The 24,702-nt window shown below is 39.4% G+C and overlaps 1 protein-coding gene, 1 long non-coding RNA gene and 1 pseudogene across 7 annotated transcripts in view; 2 read left to right on the plus strand and 1 right to left on the minus strand.

Moving 5' to 3' along the window:
- Nucleotides 1-5,358: 5,358 nt before the first annotated feature.
- Nucleotides 5,359-5,983, plus strand: LOC109266647 (ubiquitin-conjugating enzyme E2 variant 1-like; annotated as a pseudogene).
- Nucleotides 5,984-12,848: 6,865 nt separating this feature from the next.
- On the minus strand, nt 12,849-16,718 carry LOC128775099 (uncharacterized). The gene is made up of 3 exons (XR_008419751.1): nt 16,617-16,718; nt 15,389-15,632; nt 12,849-13,999 (listed from the first exon to the last, which is right to left on the minus strand). It is a non-coding gene; the product is annotated as an uncharacterized LOC128775099 (long non-coding RNA).
- Nucleotides 16,213-24,702, plus strand: part of IPP (intracisternal A particle-promoted polypeptide) — a 43,503-nt gene continuing 35,013 nt past the window's right edge. For 4 of the 6 annotated variants that reach the window (XM_019449464.2, XM_019449469.2, XM_019449468.2 and 1 more), the window contains exons 1-2: nt 16,759-16,869; nt 19,793-20,134. In XM_019449464.2, coding sequence (XP_019305009.1) covers nt 19,843-20,134 — 292 coding nt within the window. In that variant the 5' untranslated portion in view covers nt 16,759-16,869; nt 19,793-19,842. The other 2 variants (XM_019449465.2, XM_019449466.2) reach the window with 2 other exon arrangements.

The raw sequence follows: 24,702 nt of genomic DNA on the forward strand, positions 1-24,702 counted from the left end.
TTTTGATTACTAATTCAATTTCTTTATTGGGTACAAGTCTGTTCAAATTTTCTATTTCTTCCCATTTCAGTTTTGGTAGTTTGTATGTTTCAAGGAATTTGTCCATTTCTTCCAGATTGCCCAATTTATTGGCATATAATTGCTCATAATATTCTCTTATTATTGTTTGTATTTCTGCTTTATTGGTTATGATCTCTCCTCTTTCATTCTTGATTTTATTTATTTGGGTCCTTTCCTTTTTCTTTTTGGTTACACTGACTAGGGGGTTATCAATTTTGTTAATTCTTTCAAAGAACCAGCTCCTGGTTTCACTGATCTGTTCTACTGTTTTGTTTTGTTTTGTTTTGTTTTGTTTTGTTTTGATAGCATTGATTTCTGCTGTAATCTTTATTATTTCCTGCTTCTGCTCGTTTGGGATTTTATTTGCTGTTATTTTTACAGCTCTTTAAAGTGTAAGGTTGTGTATCTGAGACCTTTCTTCCTTTTTTAGGAAGGCCTGGATTGCTATATACTTCCCTTTTATGACTGCCTTTGCTGCATCCCAGAGATTTTGGGCTGTGGTGTGATCAGTTTCATTGGCTTCCATGTACTTTTTAATTTCTTCTTTAACTTCTTGGTTAGCCCATTCATTCTTTAGTAGGATGTTTTTAGTCTCCAAGTATTTGTTGTCTTTCCAATTTTTTTCTTGTGGTTGACTTCAAGGTTCATAGCACTGTGGTCTGAATATATGCACGATATGATCTTGATCTTTTTGTACTTGCTGAGGATTGATTTGTGTCCCAGTATATGATCTATTCTGGAGAATGTTCCATGTGCACTAGAGAAGAATGTGTATTCTGCTGCTTTGGGATGAAATGTTCTGAATATATATGTTAAGTCAATCTGTTCCAGTGTGTCATTCAAAGCCATTGTTTCCTTTTTCATTTTCTGCTTAGATGATCTGTCCATTGTTGTAAGTGGGGTGTTGAAGTCCCCTATTATTATGGTATTATTGCCAATGAGTTTCTTTATGTTTGTGATTAATTGATCTATATATTTGGGTGTCTGCATGTTGGGGGCATAATGTTTACAATTGTTAGGTCTTGATGGATAGACCCCTTAATTGTGATATAAAATCCTTCTTCATCTCTTGTTACAGTCTTTGTTTTAAAATCTACATTGTCTGATATAAGTATAGCTACTCTGGCTTTCTTTTGGTGACCATTAGCATGATCGATGGTTCTCCATCTTCTTACTTTCAATATGAAGGTGACTTTAGGTCTAAAATGAGTCTCTTGTAAACAGCATATAGATGAATCTTATTTTTTTATCCATTCTGTTACCCTATGTCTTTTGATTGGAGTGTTTAGTCCATTGACATTTACAGTGAGTACTGAAAGATATGAATTTATTGCCATTGTGTTGCCTATAGAGTTGGAAATTCTAGTGATGTTCTATGGTCCTTTCTAGTCTTTGTTGCTTTTGGTCTTTTTTTTTTTTTTTCAATCTTTTCTCCCCTCAGAGAGTTCCCTTTAATATTTCTCATAGGGCTGGTTTAGTGGTCACTAACTCCTTTAGTTTTCATTTTTCTGGGAAACTCTTTATCTCTCCTTCTATTTTGAATGACAGCGTTGCTGGATAAAGAATTCTTGGCTGCGTATTTTTCCAGTTCAGCACATTGAATATATCCTGCCACTCCTTTCTGGCCTGCCAAGTTTCTGAGGATAGGTCTGCTGCAAACCTGATCTGTCTTCCTTTATAGGTTAAGGACTTTTTTTCCCTTGCTGCTTTCATAATTCTTTCTTTGTCTGTGTATTTTGTGAATTTGACTATGATATGCTTTGTTGATAGTCGGTTTTTGTTGAATCTAATGGGAGTTCTCTGTACTTCCTAGATTTTGATGTTTGTGTCTTTCCCCAGGTTAGGAAAGTTTTTATCTATGATTTGCTCACTTAAACCTTCTACCACTTTTTCTCTCTCTTCATCTTCTGGGACTCCTATGATTCAGATGTTATTCCTTTTTAATAAGTCACTGAGTTCTCTAATTCTTATATCGTGCTCTTATATATTTGCCTGGATTTCCCTCTTTTTTTTCTGCTCCATTATTCTCCATAATTTTTTCTTCTGTATCGCTGATTCACTGCTCTGTTTCATCCATCCTTGCTGCCGTGGCATCTAATAGAGATTGTATCTCAGCTATAGCATTTTTTAATTTCATCCTGACTAGATTTTACTTTTTTAAATCTCTGCAGAAAGGGATTCCATGCTTTTTTTCAACCCCAGTTAGTATTCTTGTTATCGTAATTCTCAATTCTAGTTCAGACATCTTCCTTATATCTGTGCTGATTAAGTCCCTGGCTGTCGTTTCTTCCTGTTCTTTCTTTTGGGGTGAATTCCTTCTTTTTGTCATTTTGGAGGAAGAGAAAGAATTAATAAAATTAAAAATTAAAATTAAAATTAGAAAATTAAAACAACAAAAAAATCAAATAAAGGAAGCTTGATCCTAGATGTGTTTTGGTCTGGTTGTTGACAAAAGCTTAACAGAATAAAGAAGAAAGGGAAAGAAAAGAAAAGAGGGGGAAAACATAAAAAGAAAGAGAGAAAAAAAGAAAAAAGAAAACGATTAAAAAAATTTTAATGTATACAATAAAATGAAATGAGAAAGTAACAGAATTAAAAAATTTACAAAAAATACAGTTAAAATGTTTTTTAAATCTTTTATAAAAACAGAAAATGAAAATAATTTTTTTCTCTTTCTGTACCCAAGAATAAGAAAAGAAAAAGAGAAAAAAAATGAATAGGTGGACCATCAAACAGAATGAAATCTGAATGAAATTACATCCAGTTTGCCCTAGAAGCCAAACTAGGAAGCACTTTATAGTACATACACTCAGCAGGGGCAGAGACTTGTGGTCATTCTCTAGGGCTTGGTTGGCACAGTTAGATGGGGTTTGGTGTAATGGCTCTGTTCTCCACTAGGTGGCGTTGCTTAGCTTATTGGGGTGGATTGGTGTGGCTCTGGTGTCTGTGTATGTGCAGGCGAGGGAGAGGTGAACATGGCATCACACAACTTCACAGTCTGTAGCATCAGAACTCCGTGCTGTCACCAACCAGCCATCAGGCACCCTTCTTTGTCTCCAGCTTCCATCCCCTCCCCACTTCTACAATGTCAGTCACCAAGTCATCAGCCGGCCAGGTGGCACCTCTCTCCTGAATTTTATCTCAGATGGGGATGTGTTTCCAAACCCGTCACTTCTGAGGGCCCTGTGGCTTGGGCCCCCTCCAACCCTCTGGGGGAGGGTCTCACCAAGCAGTGGCCTGGTACCAGCTTGACCCCCAAGGAACGCTCATGCAACTGCACTGCAGAGGCCCAGGGACTGTGCCCAGATGTCAGTCTGCCTCAGAAAAAGTTCATGCAATCATGTAGCAGCAGCAGTTCAGAGAACTATGGCAAATCAGAACACACAACTGGCACCCAGGCTTCACTGCACCCTAGTGTCCTCGTTCCAACACTGGCAAATGTTTCTGTTCTCCAGGGTCTGCTGGGACCTTTTCCCATGGGAAAGCTGCATAGCCTCTACCAGATGTCCTCTCAGCAGGAGAACCTCTCTCCCCATGTGGCCCAAGGACCCCGAGGACCTCACTGTCTGCTCCTGGGGATTCGCCCTTCCCACCAGAGCATGGCCAGGTATTGAGCTGTGGAATTTCAGACTCTGCACTCCCCTGTTTATAGAGTTCTAATGGCATTGAAACTCTCTCCTTTTTCCTTTCTCCCTTTCTTGTTCAGATCCTTGTGGGTGCTTCCACTCTTTCTCTTTCCCTCTAGCTGCTTTTGGGGGGAGTGCTTTTCTTGTACTCTCCCCCCTCTGTCTGTCCTCTCTCCACAAACAAAAACAGCTCCCTACCCTCCATGGCTTCTCTCTCCCTCATTTCACCAATCCACCGCCACATATCTGCCAAGTTCTGTGGCTCAACCTATGCAGATTGTTGTGTTAATCCTCAGATCAATTTTCTAGATGTGCAAAATGGTTTGTTGCTTGTCTAGTTGCATTTCAGGGATGAGCAGAGAACTTCTATGCTGCTTTGTCATCTTCAAAAAGATTAAGTTTTGGGGCGCCTGGGTAGCTCAGTCAGTTAAGCGTCTGACTTCAGCTCAGGTAATGATCTCACAGTTTATGAGTTTGAGCCGTGTGTCGGCCTCTGTGCTGAAAGCTCAGAGCCTGGAGCCTGCTTCAGATTCTGTGTCTCCCCCTCTCTCTGTCCCTCCCATGCTCATGCTCTGTCTCTGTCTGTCTCTCAATAATAAACGTTAAAAAAAAATTAAAAATAAAGACTAAGTTTTGAGGGAAGTAAGGACAATGGTGGACTGTGAACTTTGAGTTCAGTTCTCTTGTGGTGTATAAAAAAACTACTTTACTTGTCCTTTGATTCTCTGTTGATTTGCTTACCAGATTAGTATTTATAACGACTGTGGAATTATTGACCCCTTCTGGGTTGTGCACCAAAAAGAAGCAGTAAGTACCTTATATACTTTTCTTCCATTACCTCCTGCTGAAGGAACCACTGAATTTTCTATCTTCTTTGCATTCCAGAATTATGTATTTCTTTGGTTAATATGAGAAATTATTTTGTCTCTGCCTCTGGTAATTCTACAGCAAATGTTCTGCTCAAACCTTAAAGTAGTCTCTCTTATCAACCATTTTTCTTCCCTATTCATTTCCAACCCAGACTATTATTTCTCAGGAGAAATGGAAAAGAGAGAGAGAGAAGGAAAATAAAAACGCAAATAATAGTGAACTTCTGATTAATAAGTTTAGTCTACTTCATTGTGAAATACTTTGCTAAATTGGAAAGTCTCCATTCTCTAGTCTTTAACACAACCTTCCAAGGAAAACAGTGGTATTATCCAAACTGTGTATTAACAATTAAGAATCTTTTTTAAAATGATGTACACTCCAACCCAGTAACAATTAGCTCCCTCTAGTGTCCAAATTATAGTCTCTAAATACCATTTCCTATTAAAAAGTATCTAAAACTCCTTGGAGGAATAGCTGATTCCAGGCCTGGGACAACAAATGTTAAGGTGAGGGGTGCCTGGGTAGCTCAGTTGATTAAGCGTCTGACTTCAGCTCAGGTCATGATCTCGTGGTTCATGAATTAAAGCCCTACATCGTGCTCTGTGCTGACAGCTCAGAGCCTGGAGCCTGCTTCAGATTCTGTGTCTCCCTCTCTCCCCACCCTGCCCATGTTCACACTCTCTTTCTTAAAAATAAACATTAAAAAAAGAAATAATGTTAAGATGAGTCTGAAGTATCTTGTGTCTGAAAGCAAGGAAGGTATCAAAGACTACTGGTGGTGTGTTAAAATCATACAGGAGCGACAGCAACGCAAGATGGCAGCCACCACGGGCTCGGGAGTAAAAGTCCCTTGCAATTTTCGACTGTTGGAAGAACTGGAAGAAGGCCAGAAAGGAGTAGGAGATGGCACAGTTAGCTGGGGTCTAGAAGGTGATGAAGACATGACACTTACAAGATGGACAGGAATGATAATTGGGCTTCCAAGAACAATTTACAAAAACTGAATATACAGCCTTAAAATAGAATGTGGACCTAAATACCCAGAAGCACCCCACTTTGTAAGATCTGTAACAAAAATTAATATGAATGCAGTTAATAGTTCTAATGGAGTGGTGGACCTAAGAGCCATATCAGTGCTAGCAAAATGGCAGAATTCATACAGCATCAAAGTTGTCCTGCAAGAGCTCAGGAGCCTAATGATGTCTAAAGAAAACATGAAACTCCCTCAGCCGCCCGAAGGACAGTGTTACAACAATTAATCAAAAAGAAAAACCACAAGTCCTCCCCCTACCCCCTCCCATTTGATTTAAGCAGTCTTCATTTTTCACAGTAGTAAATTTTCTAGATACGTCTTGTAGACCTCAAAGTACTGGAAAGGAAGCTCCCATTTAAAGGCAATTTATCTTAAGATATTGTGAATGATACTAATTTTTGTCCATTTAAAATATATAAGTTGTGCTATAAAAAAAAAAATCATACAGGAGCCAACTAGAAAGGGATCCCTACTTACCAAAGATGGAATAATTTGAATATCAATAAGAATAATGACTGCAATGATTTGAACACTAAAATGTATTCTTTAGTTACCTTTGGAAGTTGCTAGGGCACTGAATCATTACTCTGAAAATTGATAAATAACAGTAAGCATCACACTTCTATCCTGTCTTGGGGCACTCAGTAGGTTAAGTGTGACTTCGGCTCAGGTCATGATCTCATAGTTCATGAGTTCAAGCCCCACATCCAGCTCTCAGCTGACAGTGTGGATCCTATTTGGGATTCTTGCTCTGGCTTCTCTCTCTGCCCCTCCCTAGCTCACGCTTTCTCTCTTTCTCAAAATAAATAAGTAAAAATTTTAAAACAAAACAAAACAAAACTCCTGTCCTGTCTTTACTGTATAGACTATACTTAAAGATAGTGTGGGGAAGTTATTTATAGAAGAATCATTACTAGGGGCACCTGGGTGGCCCAGTCAGTTACATGGCCAACTTCAGCTCAGGTCACAATTTCATTTGTGAGTTCAAGCCCTGTGTTGGGCTCTGTGCTGGCAGCTCAGAGCCTGGAGCCTGCTTCGGATTCTGGGTCTCCTTCTCTCTCTGCTCCTCCCCTATTTGAGCTCTGTCTGTCTGTCTCTTTCTTTCAAAAATAAATAAACATTAAAAAATTTTAGAAGAATCATTGCTAATGAATGATAAAGAAGTGACAGAATTTTAAAAGTCAACATTTTGCAACCTCTAATGAAACAATGGGTTTGGCAACTATGTAGGCAAACTTGCATGTATAAGATTATCTAATCACTACCACAACTCTAAAAGAAAGGCACTCTAATTATTCCTATTTTACCAACAAGGTTAAATAACCTTGCCCAAAGGCAAATTGCCTTGAACCAAGGCACTCTGACTCTGGCTTGTATTCTTCAATATTTCATTATACTTCTTCTTGAACATAATAGGAAACTAATGAAGGAATTTGAGCAAGGGTGTGATATATTCCCACGTGTAGGAAGATCACTCTGATTTGCAGGTGGAGATGAATTGCAGCAGGGATAAACTCGAGGCAGAAAGAGTAAAATGTTATTCATTCATTCACTCATTCATTCAATAAACATTGAACATCTCCCATGTACCAACCACTGTTCTAGGTACTGAAAATATAGGAATGACAAAATACAGAAAAATACCTGCTTTCATAGAGTTTATGCTTGGATGAGGAAAGACAGTCAATAGACACATAAATACATAATATTTGTAGTATGTCAAATGGAAATAAATGCTATGGAGAAAAATATAGGTGAGGACTGGGAAAGAGAGTTCTGGGAGAGGTGTTATACTGTAATTTTAAATAGGGAAATCAGGATGGCTTCACTGAGAATGTGAATCTGAAAAAGACCTGAAGGGATAAGCCATGAGGATATACTGGGTAAGAATGATCCAGCCAAATACAACCCCCCAAATAGGACTGTGCCTATAGTGTGGAAGAACAGTAAGGAAGCCAGAGAAGCTAAAACAGTAAATGCAGGGAAGAACTATAAACGAGGTCAAATGGAGAGGCAGATCTTACAGGATCTTTTGGCCAATTAAAGACTTTGACTTTTGCTCTAACTAATATGAAAAGCCACTGAGGAGTTCTGAGCACAGGAATGATATAATCTTTTTAAAAGAGCTTTATGAAGATATAACTTACATGTCATAAAATTTGTCCTTGGATAGTATACAACTCAGTGGTTTTTAGTATATTTACACAGTTGTACAACAATCACCATTACTTAATTTTAAAACATTTTCATTATCCTGAAATGATCAATCATCCCTTTCTTATGCCCTCGCCTCAGCTCCTGGTAGTCACAAATCTAATTTTTATCTTCATCGATATGCCTATACTAAACATTTCATATACATGGGATGAGAGAATATGTGGTCTTTTGTGACTGGCTTCTGTCACTTAACATAGTGTTTTCAAGGTTCATCTGTGTTGTAGCATATCTCAGTACTTCATTCTCTTTTATTGCCAAGTCATATTCCATTGTATAGATACACTATGTTTTGTTTATGCATTCATCAGTTGATGGCCATTTGGGTTGTTTCCACTTGGTGGCTACTTAAATAATACTGCTGTGACCATTCTTGTACAAGTTTTTGCACGGATATATGTTTTCATTTCTCTTGGGTATATACTTAGGAGAGAAATTGTAAGGTCACATGGTAACTCTGTGTTTAACCTTTAGAGGAATGGCAAAACTGTTTCCCACAGTAGTTGCACTATTTTACAATCCCACCGGCAATAATTGAGGGTTTCAATTTCTTAAACTTATCAACAGTTGCTATTGTCTGTCTTTTTTATTTTAGCCATCGTAGTGGGTGTATTGATTTTATTGTAGTTTTTTTTTTAATTTTTTTTTTAATGTTTATTTATTTTTGAGACAGGAGGGTCAGAGAGAGGGAGACACAGAATCTGAAACAGGCTCCAGGCTCTGAGCTGTCAGCACAAAGCCTGACGCGGGGCTCAAACTCATGAGCTGTGAGATCATGATCTGAGCCAAAATCAGACGCTTAACCGACTGAGCCACCCAGGCGCCCGGTCTTTTTACTTTCTTAATGGTGTCCTTTGAAGCACAAAAGTTTTTATTTTATTTATTTTATTTTATTTTAATTTTTTTAATATATGAAATTTATTGTCAAATTGGTTTCCATACAATACCCAATGCTCATCCCAAAAGATGCCCTCTTCAATACCCATCACCTACCCTCCTCTCCCTCCCACCCCCCATCAGCCCTCAGTTTGTTCTCAGTTTTTAAGTCTCTTATGCTTTGGCTCTCTCCCACTCTAACCTCTCTTTTTTTTAAAGTTTTTATTTTTGATGAAGTCCACTTTATATATTTTTTTCTTTTTGTCACTTGTGCTTTAGTATGTATCTAAGAAGTCTTTACCTAACCCAAAGTCACAAAACTTTATGCCTACATTTTCTTCTATGATGTCATGGTTTGGGACTTATATTTACATCTTCGATCTATTTTGAGATAATTTTTACATATGATATGAGGGAGAGGGCCACCATTCTTTTGCATGTAGATATTCAGTTGTTTCAGCACCAGTTGTTAAAAAGGCTCTTCTTTCCCCTTTGAATCATCTTAGCATCTCTGTTGAAAATCGATTGACAATAGATATGAAGGTTTATTTTTGGATTCTCAATTCTATTCACTTATCTATATGTCTAAACTTATGCTAGAATCATGCTGTCTTGATTATAGTAGCTTTGTATTAAGTTCTGAAATTGGAAAGTGAGAGTCTTCCAACTTTGTACTTCTTTTTAAAAAATGGTTTGGCTATTCTGGGCCCCTTGAATTCCAATTGAATTTAGGCTCAGCTTCTCAATTTCTGCAAAGAAACCAGCTGATTTTTTTATAGGAGTTGCACTGAATCTAAGTCTAGGAAGTGTTGTCATCTTAACAATATTAAGTTTTTGATACACAAACACAGGATGTCTTTTCATTTATTTAGTTCTCTTAATTTCCTTCAACCATGTTTTATAGTTTTTCAGTTACAATTCTTATACTTCTTTTGTTAAACTTATTCCTAAGTATTTTATTATTTTTGATGCTATTGTAAATGGAATTGTCTCCTTTTTTTATTTTTATTTTTTGTATTTTTATTTATTTTTTGAGAGAGAGATAGAGAACAAGTGGGAGAGGAGCAGAGAGAGAGGGAGACAGAAACCCAAGCAGGCTCTGCACTATCAGCGCAGAGCCTGATGCAGGACCCAAACCCATAAACTGAGAGATCATGACCTGAGCCAAAGTCAAGAGTTGGACACTCAACCGACTGAGCCACCCAGGCACCCCTGGAATTGTCTTCTTAGTTTTATTTTAAGATTGCCCATTTGCAGTGTATGGAAATACAATTGATTTTTGTATATTGATATATCTGTAACCTTGCTAAATTCAATTATTAATTCTGTGTGTGTATGTATTCTGTAGGATTTTCTACACAAGATCAAATCACTGCACATTAAAACTTTTATTTCTTGGGGGCGCCTGGGTGGCTTAGTCAGTTAAGCGTCCAACTCTTGGTTTCAGCTCAGATCATGTCTCATGGTTCGTGAGTTCAAGCCCCACATCAGGCTCTGTGCTGACAGCTCAGAGCCTGCTTGGGATTCTCTCTCCCTCTCTCTCTGCCCTTCCCCTGCTCGATATTGTGTGCTCTCTCTCTCTTTCAAAAATAAATAAACTTTTTTAAAAAATTAAATTTTTCATCTAATCTGAATGTTTTTTTAATTTCTTTTTTTTTAATTGCCCTGGCTAAACACCAAGTACAATATTGAATAAAAGTGGTGAGAGCATGTACCTCGTCTTGTTCCTGATCTTAGGGGAAAATTATTCAGTCTTTCACTATCAAGTGTAGTGTTAGTTGTGGGGTGTTTGTAGATGCCCTTTATAAGATAGGTGGAGCTCCCTTCTATTCCCAGTTTGTTCTGTGTTTTTATCATGAAAGGTCACCTTACATTTTATAATAATTTTTTTTAATGTTTATTTATTTTTGACAGAGAGAGACAGAGCATGAGTGGGGGAGGAACAGAGAGAGAGAGACACACAGAATTTGAAGCAAGCTCCAGGCTCTGAGCTATCAGCACAGAGCCCAACGCAGGGCTCGAACTTACAGAGTTCAAGATCATGACCCAAGCCGAAGTCGGATGCTCAACCAACTGAGCCACCCAGGTGCCCCTGGTCACCTTACATTTTAAATGGATTGGAGTAGAGCAAGGTCTAAAGCAGGAAGACTGGTTAGGATGCTATCGTGACAATCTAGGTGAGAAATGATGATGGCTTGCAGTTTTCCAGGCAAAAAGTGATTTAGCAGTGTAGGAACTACCCAGTGGTAATCAGAATAACAAAAGAGGTGTTAAGACAATAGAATAGATATGGGACGCCTGGATGGCTCAGTCAGTTAAGGGGTTAAGCGTCCTACTCTTGACTTAGGCTCAGGTCATGATCTCACAGTTTATAAGTCAGAGTTCCACATCGAGTTCCATGCTGACAGTGTGGAGCCTGCTTGGGATTCTGTTCCTCTTCCTCTCTCTCTGCCCTTCCCCTGCTCACTCTCTCTCTCAAAATAAATAAATAAACTTAAAAAAAATTTTTTTACAGGGGCTCCTGGGTGGCTCAGTTGGTTAAGTGTTGGACTTGGGCTCAGGTCATGATCTTGCAGTTCATGAGTTCCAGACTCATGTAGGGTTGGCTCTGTGGCTCAGAGCCTGGAGCCTGCTTCAGATTCTGTGTTTCCCTCTTTCTTTGCTCCTCCCCGGCTTGCACTCTCTCTCTCTCTGTGTCAAAAATAAATAAAACATTAAAAAAAAGATAATAGAATTGGTAACTCTTTGTGACAGTTGATGTAATATTGGGCATAGTAGATGTCCTGCCCAGATCTTCTTTACTAGGCTGATACAGGTATTGGCTGATAATGGCTCACAACTGCACTTCTCTTTTTATTTTTAAATTTTATTTATTTTGTTATTTATTTGTCTGTTATTTATCTTTAAGTAAGCTCTAGGCCCAACATGGGGCTTAAAACTTGCTACCCTGAGATCAAGAGTGGCATGCTCTACTAACTGAGCCAGCCAGGTGCCCCAAAGATTCTGATCCTTGAACTGCCCACTGGGAGTGAAAAGTTCTCTCTTTGGCATGATGAATTCAGTTATTTATTTAAAAATTTTTTTCTTTTAGTTTTTATTTTTTGAGAGAGAGAGAGCGCACGTGCAAGTGGGGGAGGGGCAGAGAAAGGGGGAGACACAGAATCTGAAGCAGGCTCCAGGCTCTGAGCCGTCAGCACAGAGCCCAAGGCTCTGAGCCGTCAGCACAGAGCCCAACGCGAGGCTTCAACTCAGGAACTGCAAGATCATGACCTGAGCTGAAGTCAGATGCTTAACTGACTGAGCCACCCAGGTGTCCCATGAATTCAGTTATTAATGGAAGCCATATATTAAGCTGTTGAGATTGACTATGATAATTGATCCTAAAAGTTTACCAAGCAAATTGCAGAAGGTCTTTGAAGGTAATGAAAATATTGTGGTTAGAAAATAAGTCCTCAAAAATGACGTTACTTTATGGAGTAATGGAAATAATTTATATCTTGATTGTGGTAGGCTGCATGACTTTATACTTCCAATGCCATCTGAATGTGCCTGGCAGACTTTCAACTTCAGGAAGCATAACTGATCAAGGGCATTACCTGCTGGGTCCAGAAATTTATCATCCTATTTGAACCAATGCTACATTTCAATGGTCTATTCCCAGACAATTACTGGGAATATTAAGGCGGGTCCATTGCGAAAGTTTCTCTAAAAGTCAGTTTTAGCTCAAAGATTCCCAAAATCCTTGCTTGTTGATCTTTCTTTAGACTTCCTAGAATTCAAGGAATGGAACCTTTCTCCTTCTTTTGCGCACTCTGGATCAGGCTTGCATTGTGATCAGATAGTTCTCCTAGCCTTTCTTGGCTCTCTCCTCATTTCTACTATGTGTTGCCCCTCCCCCCAAATCCTTGCATGTTTAATCTTATATTGGCATCTGCTTTATGGATAACCTGGACTAACACAATGCATTTGTCAAAACTCAGAACTGCTGGGGTGCCTGGGTGGCTCAGATGGTTGAATGTCTGACTTCAGCTCAGGTCATGATCTCGCAGTTTGCAGTTTTGAGCCCCGCATTGGGCTCTCTACTGTCCTTGAAGAACCAGCTTCAGATCCTCTGTCCCCCTCTTTCTTTGCCCCCCCCCCCCCACTCACTCGGTCTCTCTTAAAATAAACTTAAAAAAAAGAACTCAGACGTGTATACACAAAAAGGATAAATTTTACTCTATGTAAATTATACCTCAATAAACTCAACTTTAAAAAATGTTAGTTTTAAACATTTATCAGCAGCAGGTGAATCATGACTGTTCTTCTCCACTCTACTTCAACCATTTAGAACTGCTGAAATTCCACATCACACAATGACCACATCCACCCAATCTTACAATTTGCTTGCTCAGTTGCTCTCCAAATCCAGATGTCCTGGTCTCAGGGTTAGCTGGAGACACAAATGACATAAGGACTTGTTTATGTAAGCTTACATACATATTTTACTTGTATCATGTATGTTTACAACCAACATACGAGGAAAGGGTGAGAGATCAGGGCATGAGAGAAGAGTGCCTAAACTAGACAGACAAACTGGCCCTAAAGTTTGCTCAACAATTGTTTGCTCAACAATCTGATCTCGGGAACACACCTAGTTCTTTAAGGATTCAAAACACTGAACTCAATTTGACTGGGTGTTTTTACATTCCAGTTAGCTAACATACAGTATTATCTTAGTTTCAAGCATACAATATAGTGATTCAACACTTGCATATAACACTCTGTGCTCACCACAACATATGCGCTCCTTAATCATCACCTATTTAATTCTTTCCCCCACCCACCTCCCCTCTGGTAACCCTCTGTGCTCTATAGTTAAGAGTCTGTTTTCTGGCTCATCTTTTTTTTTTCTTTGTTTGCTTTGTTTCTTAAATTCCATATGTGAGTATACTCATATGGCATTTATCTTTGTCTGACTTATTTCACTTAGCATTATACCCTCTAGATCCATTCATGCTGTTGCAAATGGCAAGACTTCATTCTTTTTTACAGCTGAATAATACTCCATTATATATTTCAATTTTAATTAATAAGCAGAATTATATAATATATTATATAATTTATTAATTATAAGCAACTTGGGTTGCTTCCATAATTTGGCTATTGTAAATAATGTTGCAGTAAACATAGGGGTGCATATATCTTTTCAAATTAGTGTTTTCAAGGGATGCCTGGGTGGCTCAGTTGGGTAAGTGTCTGACTCTTGATCTTAGGTCAGGTCTTGATTTCAGGATCATGAGTCCAAGCCCTGCATTGGGCTCTGCACTGGGTGTGGAGCCTATCTCAAAAAATGAAAGAAAAAAAAAAGTGAATAAATTAGTGGTTTTGAATTCTTTGGGTAAATACTCGACTAGATTTTTATATGCATACATGTGTGAGAGACATTTGTCATTTGGAAAACAAAACAAATAACAACAACAAAAACACATTCAACAGCATAGCTATTTCACCCAGAAAAAAAGGCAAAGCTCTTCCTGTATACAAGACACTAAGTGATACTGCTCTTAGCTACCTGTCTGCCTTCATACCCTAAGACTTCTCCCTTGCTAATATTTCTCCAGTAACAATGGCTTCCTTGCTGTTTCTTTTTTTTTTTTTTTTTTTTTTTATGATGTATTTTGAGAGAGAGAGGCAGAGAGAGAGGAAGAGAGAGAAAATCTCAATCGGGCTCTGCACTGTCAGTGCAGAGCCCAATGAGGGGCTTGAACCCACAAACCTCGAGATCATGACCTGAGAGGAAACAAGAGTCAGTCACTTAACTGACTGAACTACCCAGGTGCCCCAATTCTTTGCTGTTTCTTAAATATCCTAAGCATACTCTCACCATAGGAAGGTTTCATGTACTTTTCTTTTTATTTATTTATTCTTACTAGGTAAACTCTACCCCCAAAGTGGGGCTTAAACACATAACCCTGAGATTAAGAGTCATATGCTCTACTGACTGAGCCAGCCAGGTGCCCTGCATTTACCTTTTTTTTTTTTAAGGTTTATGTATTTGTTTTGAGAGAGACAGAGACAGCACGAGTGGGGGAGGGGCAGAGAGCAAGGGAGAGAGAGAATCCCAAACAGTTTCCAAGCTATCAGCACAGAGCCCAATGTGGGGCTCTAACTCACACAACTGTGAGATCATGACCTGAGCCGAAACCAAGAGTTGGGCGCTTAACTGACTGAGCCACCCAGGCGCCCCTATTTTTCTGTCTAGAATTCTCTTTTACATGGTTCCCTCTCTTCATTCATGCCCCTACTCAAATGTTACCTTCTTAGGAAAGTTTTCCCTGACCACATTGTCTAGAATAGTACCCCTTCCCCAGTATGTCACTCTATCCTCTTATCCTTCTTTATCCTCTTTGTAACACTTATCATCTCCTGATATATCATATATTTATTCACTTATTTGTTGATTTTCTGTCTCCTCAATCAGAATGTAATCCCACAAGAACAGGTCATTTTTTTGTTCACTGCTGTATCAGCACAACCTAAAGTGGCCAATTTTTGGCACTCATTAAGTATTGATTGAATTAAAAAAAAGTTTTGGTTGAATCAATGAATAAATGAAGCTCACGCTCATGTCTCCTTTCCCTTTCTTTCTCAGTTTTTCTCAGTAAAAACAGAAAAAAAGTTAGCAGGAGGACTCTCAGCAAACAGTTGACCTCAGCCACAAACTTACCTGGGGCCTTGAGTACATTGGCATGATCTGAACAAGTTTTGTGGGGCTTTTAAGAATGACTTTCAGAGTCACCTGGGTGGCTCAGTCGGTTGAGCGACGACTCTTGGTTTCCGCTCAGGACATGATTTCGTGAGTTCAAACCCCACATTGTACTTGCTGCTGTCAGCACAGAGCCCGCTTCAGATCTTCTGTCTACCTCTCTCTGCCCTTTCCCTGCTTGCGCGCTCTCAAAAATAAATAAATCCTAAAAAGAAAAAAAAAGAGAAGATCGACTTTCACGAATGTAACATATTGTGAGGTTCAACCGTGAAAAGAACTAGATGTTTTGAGTTCTCCCCTCAAAGTAGGCATCCATCTACAATGCCCGGCTCAAAGAGGCAAACTTAGAAAATGATTTGAGTGAATGGTAAAGAATAAAGAGAAGATAGAAATACCGTATCATGTTGTACACCTGAAACTAATATGATGTTATATATCAATTACATCTCAATTTAAAAAAAAGAGAAGCACAGCGTGGGGGGGGGGGGTTGGGGGCAGGGAGGGTTGTCTCAGTCCTTCCTTAACACTGAGGTTTGCTGTATGTGTGGGACGCCACAAGGATGGAGAGTAGGTGAAATGGCACTGTCGAAAGGGCCAGCGCCAACACGCAGGAGCTTGGGCTTGCAGCAGGGCAGTTCGCCAGCGGGGAATCCAGCACCCGTCCTAAGCCAGAGCCCCGTTGTCCCTGGAGCCGCCGCTACTCGCGAGCGGAAAAACACTGCGCACGCGCAGGCCCGGCGAGAGGCACCCTCCAGTGGGCCTGGCCTCGCCTCCAGCTCTGCGCGGACCGCACTTCCCAGTCACCTCTGCCTGTTTGGCCCTGCTGTTTCCCCCCCGCCCTCTCCGCGCCGGCGCTGGCGCCGGTAGCGACTGCGCGCGCAGAGCCTGAGCAGGCGTCGGCGGGAAGGGGAAGAGGCGGGTAAGAACGGCCTGCGTCTGGGTGCGACCATGACAGGGTTGGGAATGTCCTCTTCGGCTCTCACAGCTCTTGGGACCCCTAAGGAGGGGAGCCTCTGGAACCGGTTCCTCATGCAGCTCAGGCGTGCCTCTGATAGTCGAAATGTTTCCGCCCTCACCTTTCGTTAGGTCTGGTCCGCTCCGCTCCTGCCTCTCCTTTCCCCACCCCCACCGGGGAATCCTCAGGCCCCTAGCCTGTCCGGTAGCCCCAGACAAGTCTCACTTGCCTTACCCGCCATTTAGGTAGTGCCCAGTGTTTATCTGCTTGTAGTGTCGCGGTAGCTGTGACTCTCCAGGTCCCCAATTCAAACACACAAAGAGCCTCGTTTTTTTGTTTCTTTGACGCTTGCTGTTTCTGACACCCTTTGCTGAAGGAGCTTCCCGATGCTCTCAGCAATGAAGTCAAGGCCACCAGACAGACAGGTCTTCTTTACTTCCGAGCATCTCCATCTAATTATCTGCCTTTCATGGTTTGGTTTCTTGAGGTACGTCCTTTACATCCATATGCAGTTTCCCGGAGTTAATGTGCTTTCCTTTTGGAAGTACGCGTGTGCTGCCGTTTGGAATGAAGTTCTTCACTGGCAGTGGGGTAGTATCAGCAGTTACTAAGAAGCATGGTAATATTAGAATTTCTGCTGTCGGCTACCAGAGTGGATGGATATTCAGTGAACCCCTTTTTTTTTTTTTTCTTTTTTTTTTTGTAGCAGGGGGCAGCATTTTAGCTCAGTGGCAGTGCTTGATGCCTTGAAGTTGGGATCAGAGGAAGATACCTTGTAATTAAGCCACTGGGGTCCAAAATCTGCTGACTGGAAGAAATCTAAAGCAAAAAAAAAAAAAAAAAAAAAGCCTAACAGCCATGTCATGTTTAATAATATCTGCAGGTCAAATTTCTATGTAGAGACAAATGCACTGTTTGCTTTTATATGCCAGCTAAATGTAATATGTTGACATTCTGTAAATGCTGATGTGAAGTTTTAGCAGCTGACTTGGAACCTCTTAATCAAATTTCTGAATTCCTAGATAATCATGATAATCAGCTTAGTTTTACTTTGATAAATTTGACTGATTGCTATAAACTTAACCACTTTTTTTCTAACATCAGCCCACACCTTTCTGTCAGTCTTATTACTAATTCCCTTTGGTGCCTAAATTACAAAACCTTAGTCATCTTAGATTTCCCCTGTGCTTTATCTCCAGATGTCTTATATTACTGAATCTCAGTAGGCTTCTTTATTCAAAAAGTAAGTTGGATTTATCCCTTGATTCTCATTATTGAAGCTGTAAAGCTGTTTTCAAGGACTTTGCTGCCTCTCAGTTCATCCCTTGGAAGGTTTGTATAACAGTTCTGAAACATGATTGTTGTCATGTTTACTCTTGAGCCTATAAAGGCTCATGTCTACATTTCTGCACTTGAGTTTCAAAGCCTTTTTTCTCTATAACCTGGCCTAGTAATTCCTGTGCATGTGATATGGTGGGACAAGGCCAGGATTTAGAGTAAAAAGACTTAGATTCAAATATTGAGAGTATTGTTATACTAACACTGTGTCCTTGGGAAACTTTTTCAGTTTCTTTCTCTCTCACTTCAAAAAAAAATTTTTTTAATGTTTATTTATTTTTGAGAGAGAGAGAGAGAATGTGAGGTGGAGAGAGGCAGAGAGAGAAAGAGACACAGAATCTGAAGCAGGCTCCATGCTTCGAGCTCTCAGCACAGAGCCCAACACCAGGCCCGAACTCATGCTGTGAGATCATGTCCTGAGCCAATGTCAGACGCCCAACCAACTAAGCCACCCAGGTGCCCCTTTATCTCTCACTTCAAATAACAGTATCTTATTTATTTTATTATTTTTTTTAATGTTTATTTATTTTTGAGAGAGAGAGAGAGCGTGAGCAGGGGAGGAGCGGAGAGGGAGGGAGACAAAGAATCTGAAGCAGGCTCCAGGCTCTGAGCTGTCAGCACAGAGCCTGATGCAGGGCTTGAATTCATGAGCAGTGAGATCATGACCTGAGCTGAAGTCGGATGCCCAACCGACTCAGCCACTCAGGCACCCCTCAAATAAAAGTATCTTTTCTTCTAGACTCTTAATTATTGTGAGAATTACAATTGGCAGAATGTGTGGAATAATTATCATAGTTAAACAAATAAAAACAACCTAAGCTATTGTTATTTCTCATTGTATTCATTTCATAAACAGTTGAAAACCTCATATATGTTAGATACTGGCGCTACTGCTATGAAAGATAGTCTGTTCCTTTAAGGGGCTGTCTTTCAGGGAGCTTTCAGAGAACATATGTATCTATAGGGAGTAGGGTGGTAGTGTCTGACAAGGTAAAGTGTGATATAGGCTGTAAAATAGGTAAGCTTAGGGTGAGCACCAAATCCAGAGGAGAGAGGAACAGGGATGGTTCTGCAGGAAATTATGTTTGAACAGTCTTGAATTATAGCAAATATCCAAAAGGAAAAGGTGAGGAAGGATGCCTTGAAAGAGACACTTTTAGAGAACTGCAAATTGTTAGGTTTTGTTGGGGTATTAAGTTCAAATAGGAGTATGGGAAATAGGACTGGACAGGTAGAGGTGAGATTTGAAGGGCTTTGTGTGCTCAGAGAAATGTGTAAATTGAAGGATTATAAGTAAACAGTTGGCCTGATCACTTTTTTTTTTTTTAATGTTTATTTTTTGAGAGCTAGAGCACAAGCAGGGGAGGGGCAGAGAGAGGTAGACAGAGGATCCAAAGAGGACTCGGCGATGACAGCAGCGAAATCGGTTGCTCAACCAACTGAGGCACTCCCACAATTGGTTTTTGAAAATTTGTTCTGGCTAGAGTATGTTCTTCCCTTACTACAGTATACAAAAACTTATGCCTTTGTGCCTTATTTTCTTTACTTCACCCAGAAGGGCTTATTTCCTCTCTTCATATGTTAATCTTTATCGTTCAGGTCCCATTTCTTTCTTTCTTTTTTTTTTTTTTTTTTAACGTTTATTTATTTTTGAGAGACAGAGTGTTAGTGGAGGAGGGGCAAAGAGAGAGGGAGACGCAGAATCCGAAGCAGGGTCCAGGCTCTGAGCTGTCAGCACAGAGCCCAATGCAGGTTTTGAACCCACGGACCACAAGATCATGACCTGAGTCAAAGTCGGACACTTACCTGACTGAGCCACCGAGGCACCCCTCTCAGGTCCTATTTCTGCTGTAAAGCGTCCTCCAATTATTTTAGGCCCCATTACTTATTCCCTTCTTTGAAACCCTATTAAGAAAGTATCACATAGTTTAGTCCTTATTTATTTCATGTGTGTTTTATGTCCCTAACTAGATCATAAGCTTCTTGAACATGGTCAATGTTTGATATGTGTATGAATAGAAGACATGTTAAGCACAAAAATACGTTGTCTGGTCTCCTATTTTGTTTTTCAGGATAGGACCAGATTATGGGCAACAGTTCTTTTAATTAATCTGTCATCATCATGGCTAATGAGGACTGTCCCAAGGCTGGTGATAGTCCTTTTTCATCGGATAAACATGCCCAACTCATCTTGGCCCAGATCAATAAAATGAGGAATGGAGAGCATTTCTGTGATGTGCAGCTGCAAGTTGGGAAGGAAACTTTTAAAGTTCATCGGCTGGTGCTGGCTGCCAGTAGCCCTTACTTTGCAGCTTTGTTTACTGGAGGAATGAAAGAGTCCTCAAAAGATGTTGTACAGATTCTAGGAATTGAAGCTGGAATCTTTCAAATACTTCTAGATTTCATATATACAGGTATGTCAAGTGAGCCTTTACCTTTGAGTGAAGAGTGGTGTAATCACTCAGGTATCGCAATGGGAATATAAATAAGTTGATACAATTTATATGGAAAGTAATTTAACAATACGCTATCATCAGTGTTTGAAAGGTTTCTATCTTTTGACCCAGTATTCCTTTTCTAGGAATCATAAGTAATCAGTTAGTGCTGCAGGCAAATGTTTATGTACCAGGATGTTTATTGTAGCATTATTTACAATAATATATAATTGAATACAATCTAATTGTCCCTCAGGATATATGATTAAATAAATCATGGCACATGTATATATCATGGAATATTTTTTAGATTTTTCAGTTATGTTATGGAAGAGTGTTTACAATATATAAAATGAAAAAAAAATTGGATATAAATACTTCTCTAGTTTTGTAAAGGAAAAAATTATTTGTATTTGCGCACAGGAAAAAGACCAGAGTGTTGATAAGTATTTATCTCTGGATGATGGAATATGGATGATCCTTATTTTCCCCTCTTTTTCTGTTTTTTTTCTGATTTACAATCAGGATGTATATATATTATTTAAAACTTTTATTTTTAAAATGTTTTTGAAGAGTTTTAATGACGTTAGAAAATGCACACAAAAACTATGAAGTTTAAGTTTTATATGATAGGTAACATAAATATACATGGGAAAAAAGATTAAAAAGAAATGCACTAAAGTGTTAATACAGTGTATGTCTGTGGGAAAATGTCATTTTCATTTTTATACTTTTATGCCTTAAGGTTTTTTTCTGTGGTGAATATATATTACTTTTATAATTAGAAAACATGTTTGAAAATAAAGACTGTGGTCATCATGCTTAAAGGACTACTTGATGGGAGATAATTATGTGATCTGATAAAATATTGTTTATTTAACACATGGTATTTAAGCCTGGAAAATGACAAAAGGTCATTTCTTTGTGTTCTTCATATTGCTTTTTGGAAGATATCAGAAAATAACTCTTAAATTGGAGATTATAAAAACTATCTTTTAAAAAAAATGTTTTTTAATGTTTATTTATTTCTGAGACAGAGACAGCATGAGTGAGGGAGAGGCAGAGAGAGAGGGAGACACAGAATGTGAAGCAGGCTCCAGGCTCCCAGCTGTCAGCACAGAGCCCAACGCGGGGCTCCAACTCACAGACCGCGAGATCATGACCTGAGCTGAAGTCGGACGCTCAACCTACTGAGCCACCCAGGCGCCCCTAAAAATTACTATCTTTAATGCAGCCCTGTCTATTGGCTAATGTACAAATTAGCGTTGAAGGATTTTTTTTACCTTTTCTAAATGATTTGTGTGAGCTGAAAACTGTTTCATAAATGCCCCTGCTTCTTTTATTTCCAAAATGTAAATTAACACAGATTAATCTGATGGAATTAGTGAACTACATAAAAACAGAAGCAATACTACAAAGTGTCTATTCTGCCTCTGTTTAAGGGTAGCAACAAGAGATACTTATTGAAAGACAGTGTTCCCAGTACTATCATCATATTGTTGGTGATTAGCACTTCCATCAAATAGATAAAAAGTAGTAAAACCCAGGGGCGCCTGGGTGGCTCAGTCGTTTGAACATCTGACTTTGGCTCAGGTCATGATCTCACCACTTGTGGGTTCGAGCCCTGCGTCGGGCTCTGTACTGACAGCGCGGAGCCTGGAGCCTGCTTTGGATTCTGTGTCCCACTCTCTCTCTGCCCCTCCCTCGCTCATGCTCTGTCTCTCTCTCTCTCTCAAGAATAAATAAAACATTAAAAAAAAAAGGTAGCAAAACCCAGAGAAATAAATAGTACTGAGCATATTTGGGAGAAACAACATTCTAGAATACTGAAATTTAAGGTTAAAATAGTTAAGAATAGCATTTGGCTACTAGTAGAAGATATAAAGTGGCTTAACAAGATAGAAATTTATTTTTCCACAAAAGTGAATTCATAGTAGGCATTCCAAGGATGGCAGGGTGGCTTCATGATGTCATTAGCATCCTATTATTTTCCCAACATTTCGCTCTACCATCTATGGCTTGTAGCTTCTAATCTCGTATCGCTGAACTCCAGCCAGTGGAAGGAGGAAGGGGAAAAGGCAGAAGGGCCTGCTAGCTAAGTCTATGCTCTTTTTAACTTTTGCTGTTAGCCCTACCCAGTAACTGCTGCATATATCCCATTGGCCAAATAGTAAATAACATCCCTATCTGTAAGGGAGACTAAGAAATGTAATTTGCAGCAGAGCACAATTACCACCCACAGCAAAATCAAGGTTCTCTTAGTAAAGGATGAAAAGAAAATGGATATTGAGTATTTATTGGACAGGGAACTTTGCAGTCTTTGATATAATTTGTTCTTAAAAAACATGTTCTTTCACTGCAATAGCATTTCCTTTTGGGGGGATGTGGGTGCAGCAAAACCTGTTATTCTATTGATCTCTCCTTTGGACTTATCTATACATTCTTCTTTTTTTTTTTTTTACTCCCTATTTATTTTTGAGAGAGAGACAGAGTGTGATCAGGGAGACACAGTATCTGAATATCTGAAGCTCTGAGCTGTCAGCACAGGGCCTGACGCGGGGCTTTAACCCACAAACTGTGAGATCATGATCTGAGCAGAAGTCGGATGCTCAACCGATTGAGCCACCCAGGCGCCCCTATCTATACATTCTTTATTAACCATTCCCAGTTCTAACAGATCTTAACAGATTTTTCTCACATTAGATTTTTTTTTATTTTTATTTATTTTTATTTTTTTTTTAAATTTTTTTTTTTCAACGTTTATTTTTTTTATTTTTTTGGGACAGAGAGAGACAGAGCATGAACAGGGGAGGGACAGAGAGAGGGAGACACAGAATCGGAAACAGGCTCCAGGCTCCGAGCCATCAGCCCAGAGCCCGACGCGGGGCTCGAACTCACGGACCGTGAGATCGTGACCTGGCTGAAGTCGGACGCTTAACCGACTGCGCCACCCAGGCGCCCCAGGTTATTTGATTTTAAGTGAAGTTTATAAAAATCTAATGTGAGAGGGGCCCCAGGTTATTTGATTTTAAGTGAAGTTTATAAAAATCTAATGTGAGAGGGGCCCCAGGTTATTTGATTTTAAGTGAAGTTTATAAAAATCTAATGTGAGAGGGGCCCCAGGTTATTTGATTTTAAGTGAAGTTTATAAAAATCTAATGTGAGAGGGGCGCCTGGGTGGCGCAGTCGGTTAAGCGTCCGACTTCAGCCAGGTCACGATCTCACGGTCCGTGAGTTCGAGCCCCGCGTCGGGCTCTGGGCTGATGGCTCGGAGCCTGGAGCCTGTTTCCGATTCTGTGTCTCCCTCTCTCTGTCCCTCCCCTGTTCATGCTCTGTCTCTCTCTGTCCCAAAAAAATAAAAAAAATAAACGTTGAAAAAAAAAAAAATCAAATAACCTGGGTTTGTGATCTAGTTCTGTCACTAATTAGCTATTTGATACAAGGCATTTCCATTTCTTTAGTCAATCATTCATTCTTTCAACAGATATTTATGAATACTTTTTTAAAGGTAAGCTCTATGCCCAATGTGGGGCTTGAACTCACAACCCCCGAGATCAAGAGTTGTATGCTCTACTGACTGAACCAGCCAGGCGCTCCACATGAATACTTTTTGTGAGCTAAGCACTTGGGATATGATAGTACACCAGATAGGCAGAGCCTCTGCCTTCACAGAGCTTTGTAGATAGTGCAGTTAGGTACTTACAAATTTGAAATCAGCTTGTGAGAACCTCATTTTCCTTAGCTGTTAAGTGGGGATAGCATTTCATAATTCATGTGAAGGTTAAGTGAGATAAATTTTAATAAATGTAAAAGTGCTTTTTGTAAGCTATAAAGCCTTATTAAGTTATAGGGCATTCTTTGTATTGCTCTCAAGTAACTCTTGGCTTTATCCAGTAACAGTCATTCAGTCTTCATAGATCACAACCCATAATCTTACCTTGTCCAAATTTGTAGTGAATTCTCATTTTGTTCAACTAAGTCTTACCTCCATTTTCTCTGCAGCCTCTACCATTTGCTCCCATGGTGGATTCCATTTCTTATACTTTCAGAAATCCCCGTTTGCATTCGACAAGCCATATTCTTCCTCTTACCATAATCTCTTTGGCCATTCATTTATTTAAGACAAATTTTTTGAACACCTGTGGGTGCTAGGCATTGAGAATACAGAAGGGACAAACCTTCCCCCCAACAGACTTTATAAATCTTATTGGGAATACAAACTTCAGATAAATAGTTTAGTGGAGTGAATATCATAAAGGGGATGAAGGGCAAGTATAAGATTGAATTGAGAGTTTATTCTTATCGGGTAAGAGAATTACAGTGTTTTTTTTCCCCCTTCTAAATATAATTGACTATTTGGTATTCTCTCAAAGTCACATATGTAAATATATGAAAGTCAAGCCATCTAGAAAGAGAGTGGTATACATAGTTACTAAATGTTAAGTATTTAAAACTTCTCATATGTTATAGACTCCTGATTATACCTAGTATTAAAAATTAATGTTTGTATGGCACTTTATCATAATTGAAGATGGAAACCCTGCGTT

Source organism: Panthera pardus, unplaced genomic scaffold, assembly GCF_024362965.1.
Source record: "Panthera pardus isolate Hobbes unplaced genomic scaffold, ASM2436296v1 HiC_scaffold_11, whole genome shotgun sequence".
Classification (NCBI taxonomy): Eukaryota; Metazoa; Chordata; class Mammalia; order Carnivora; family Felidae; genus Panthera; species Panthera pardus.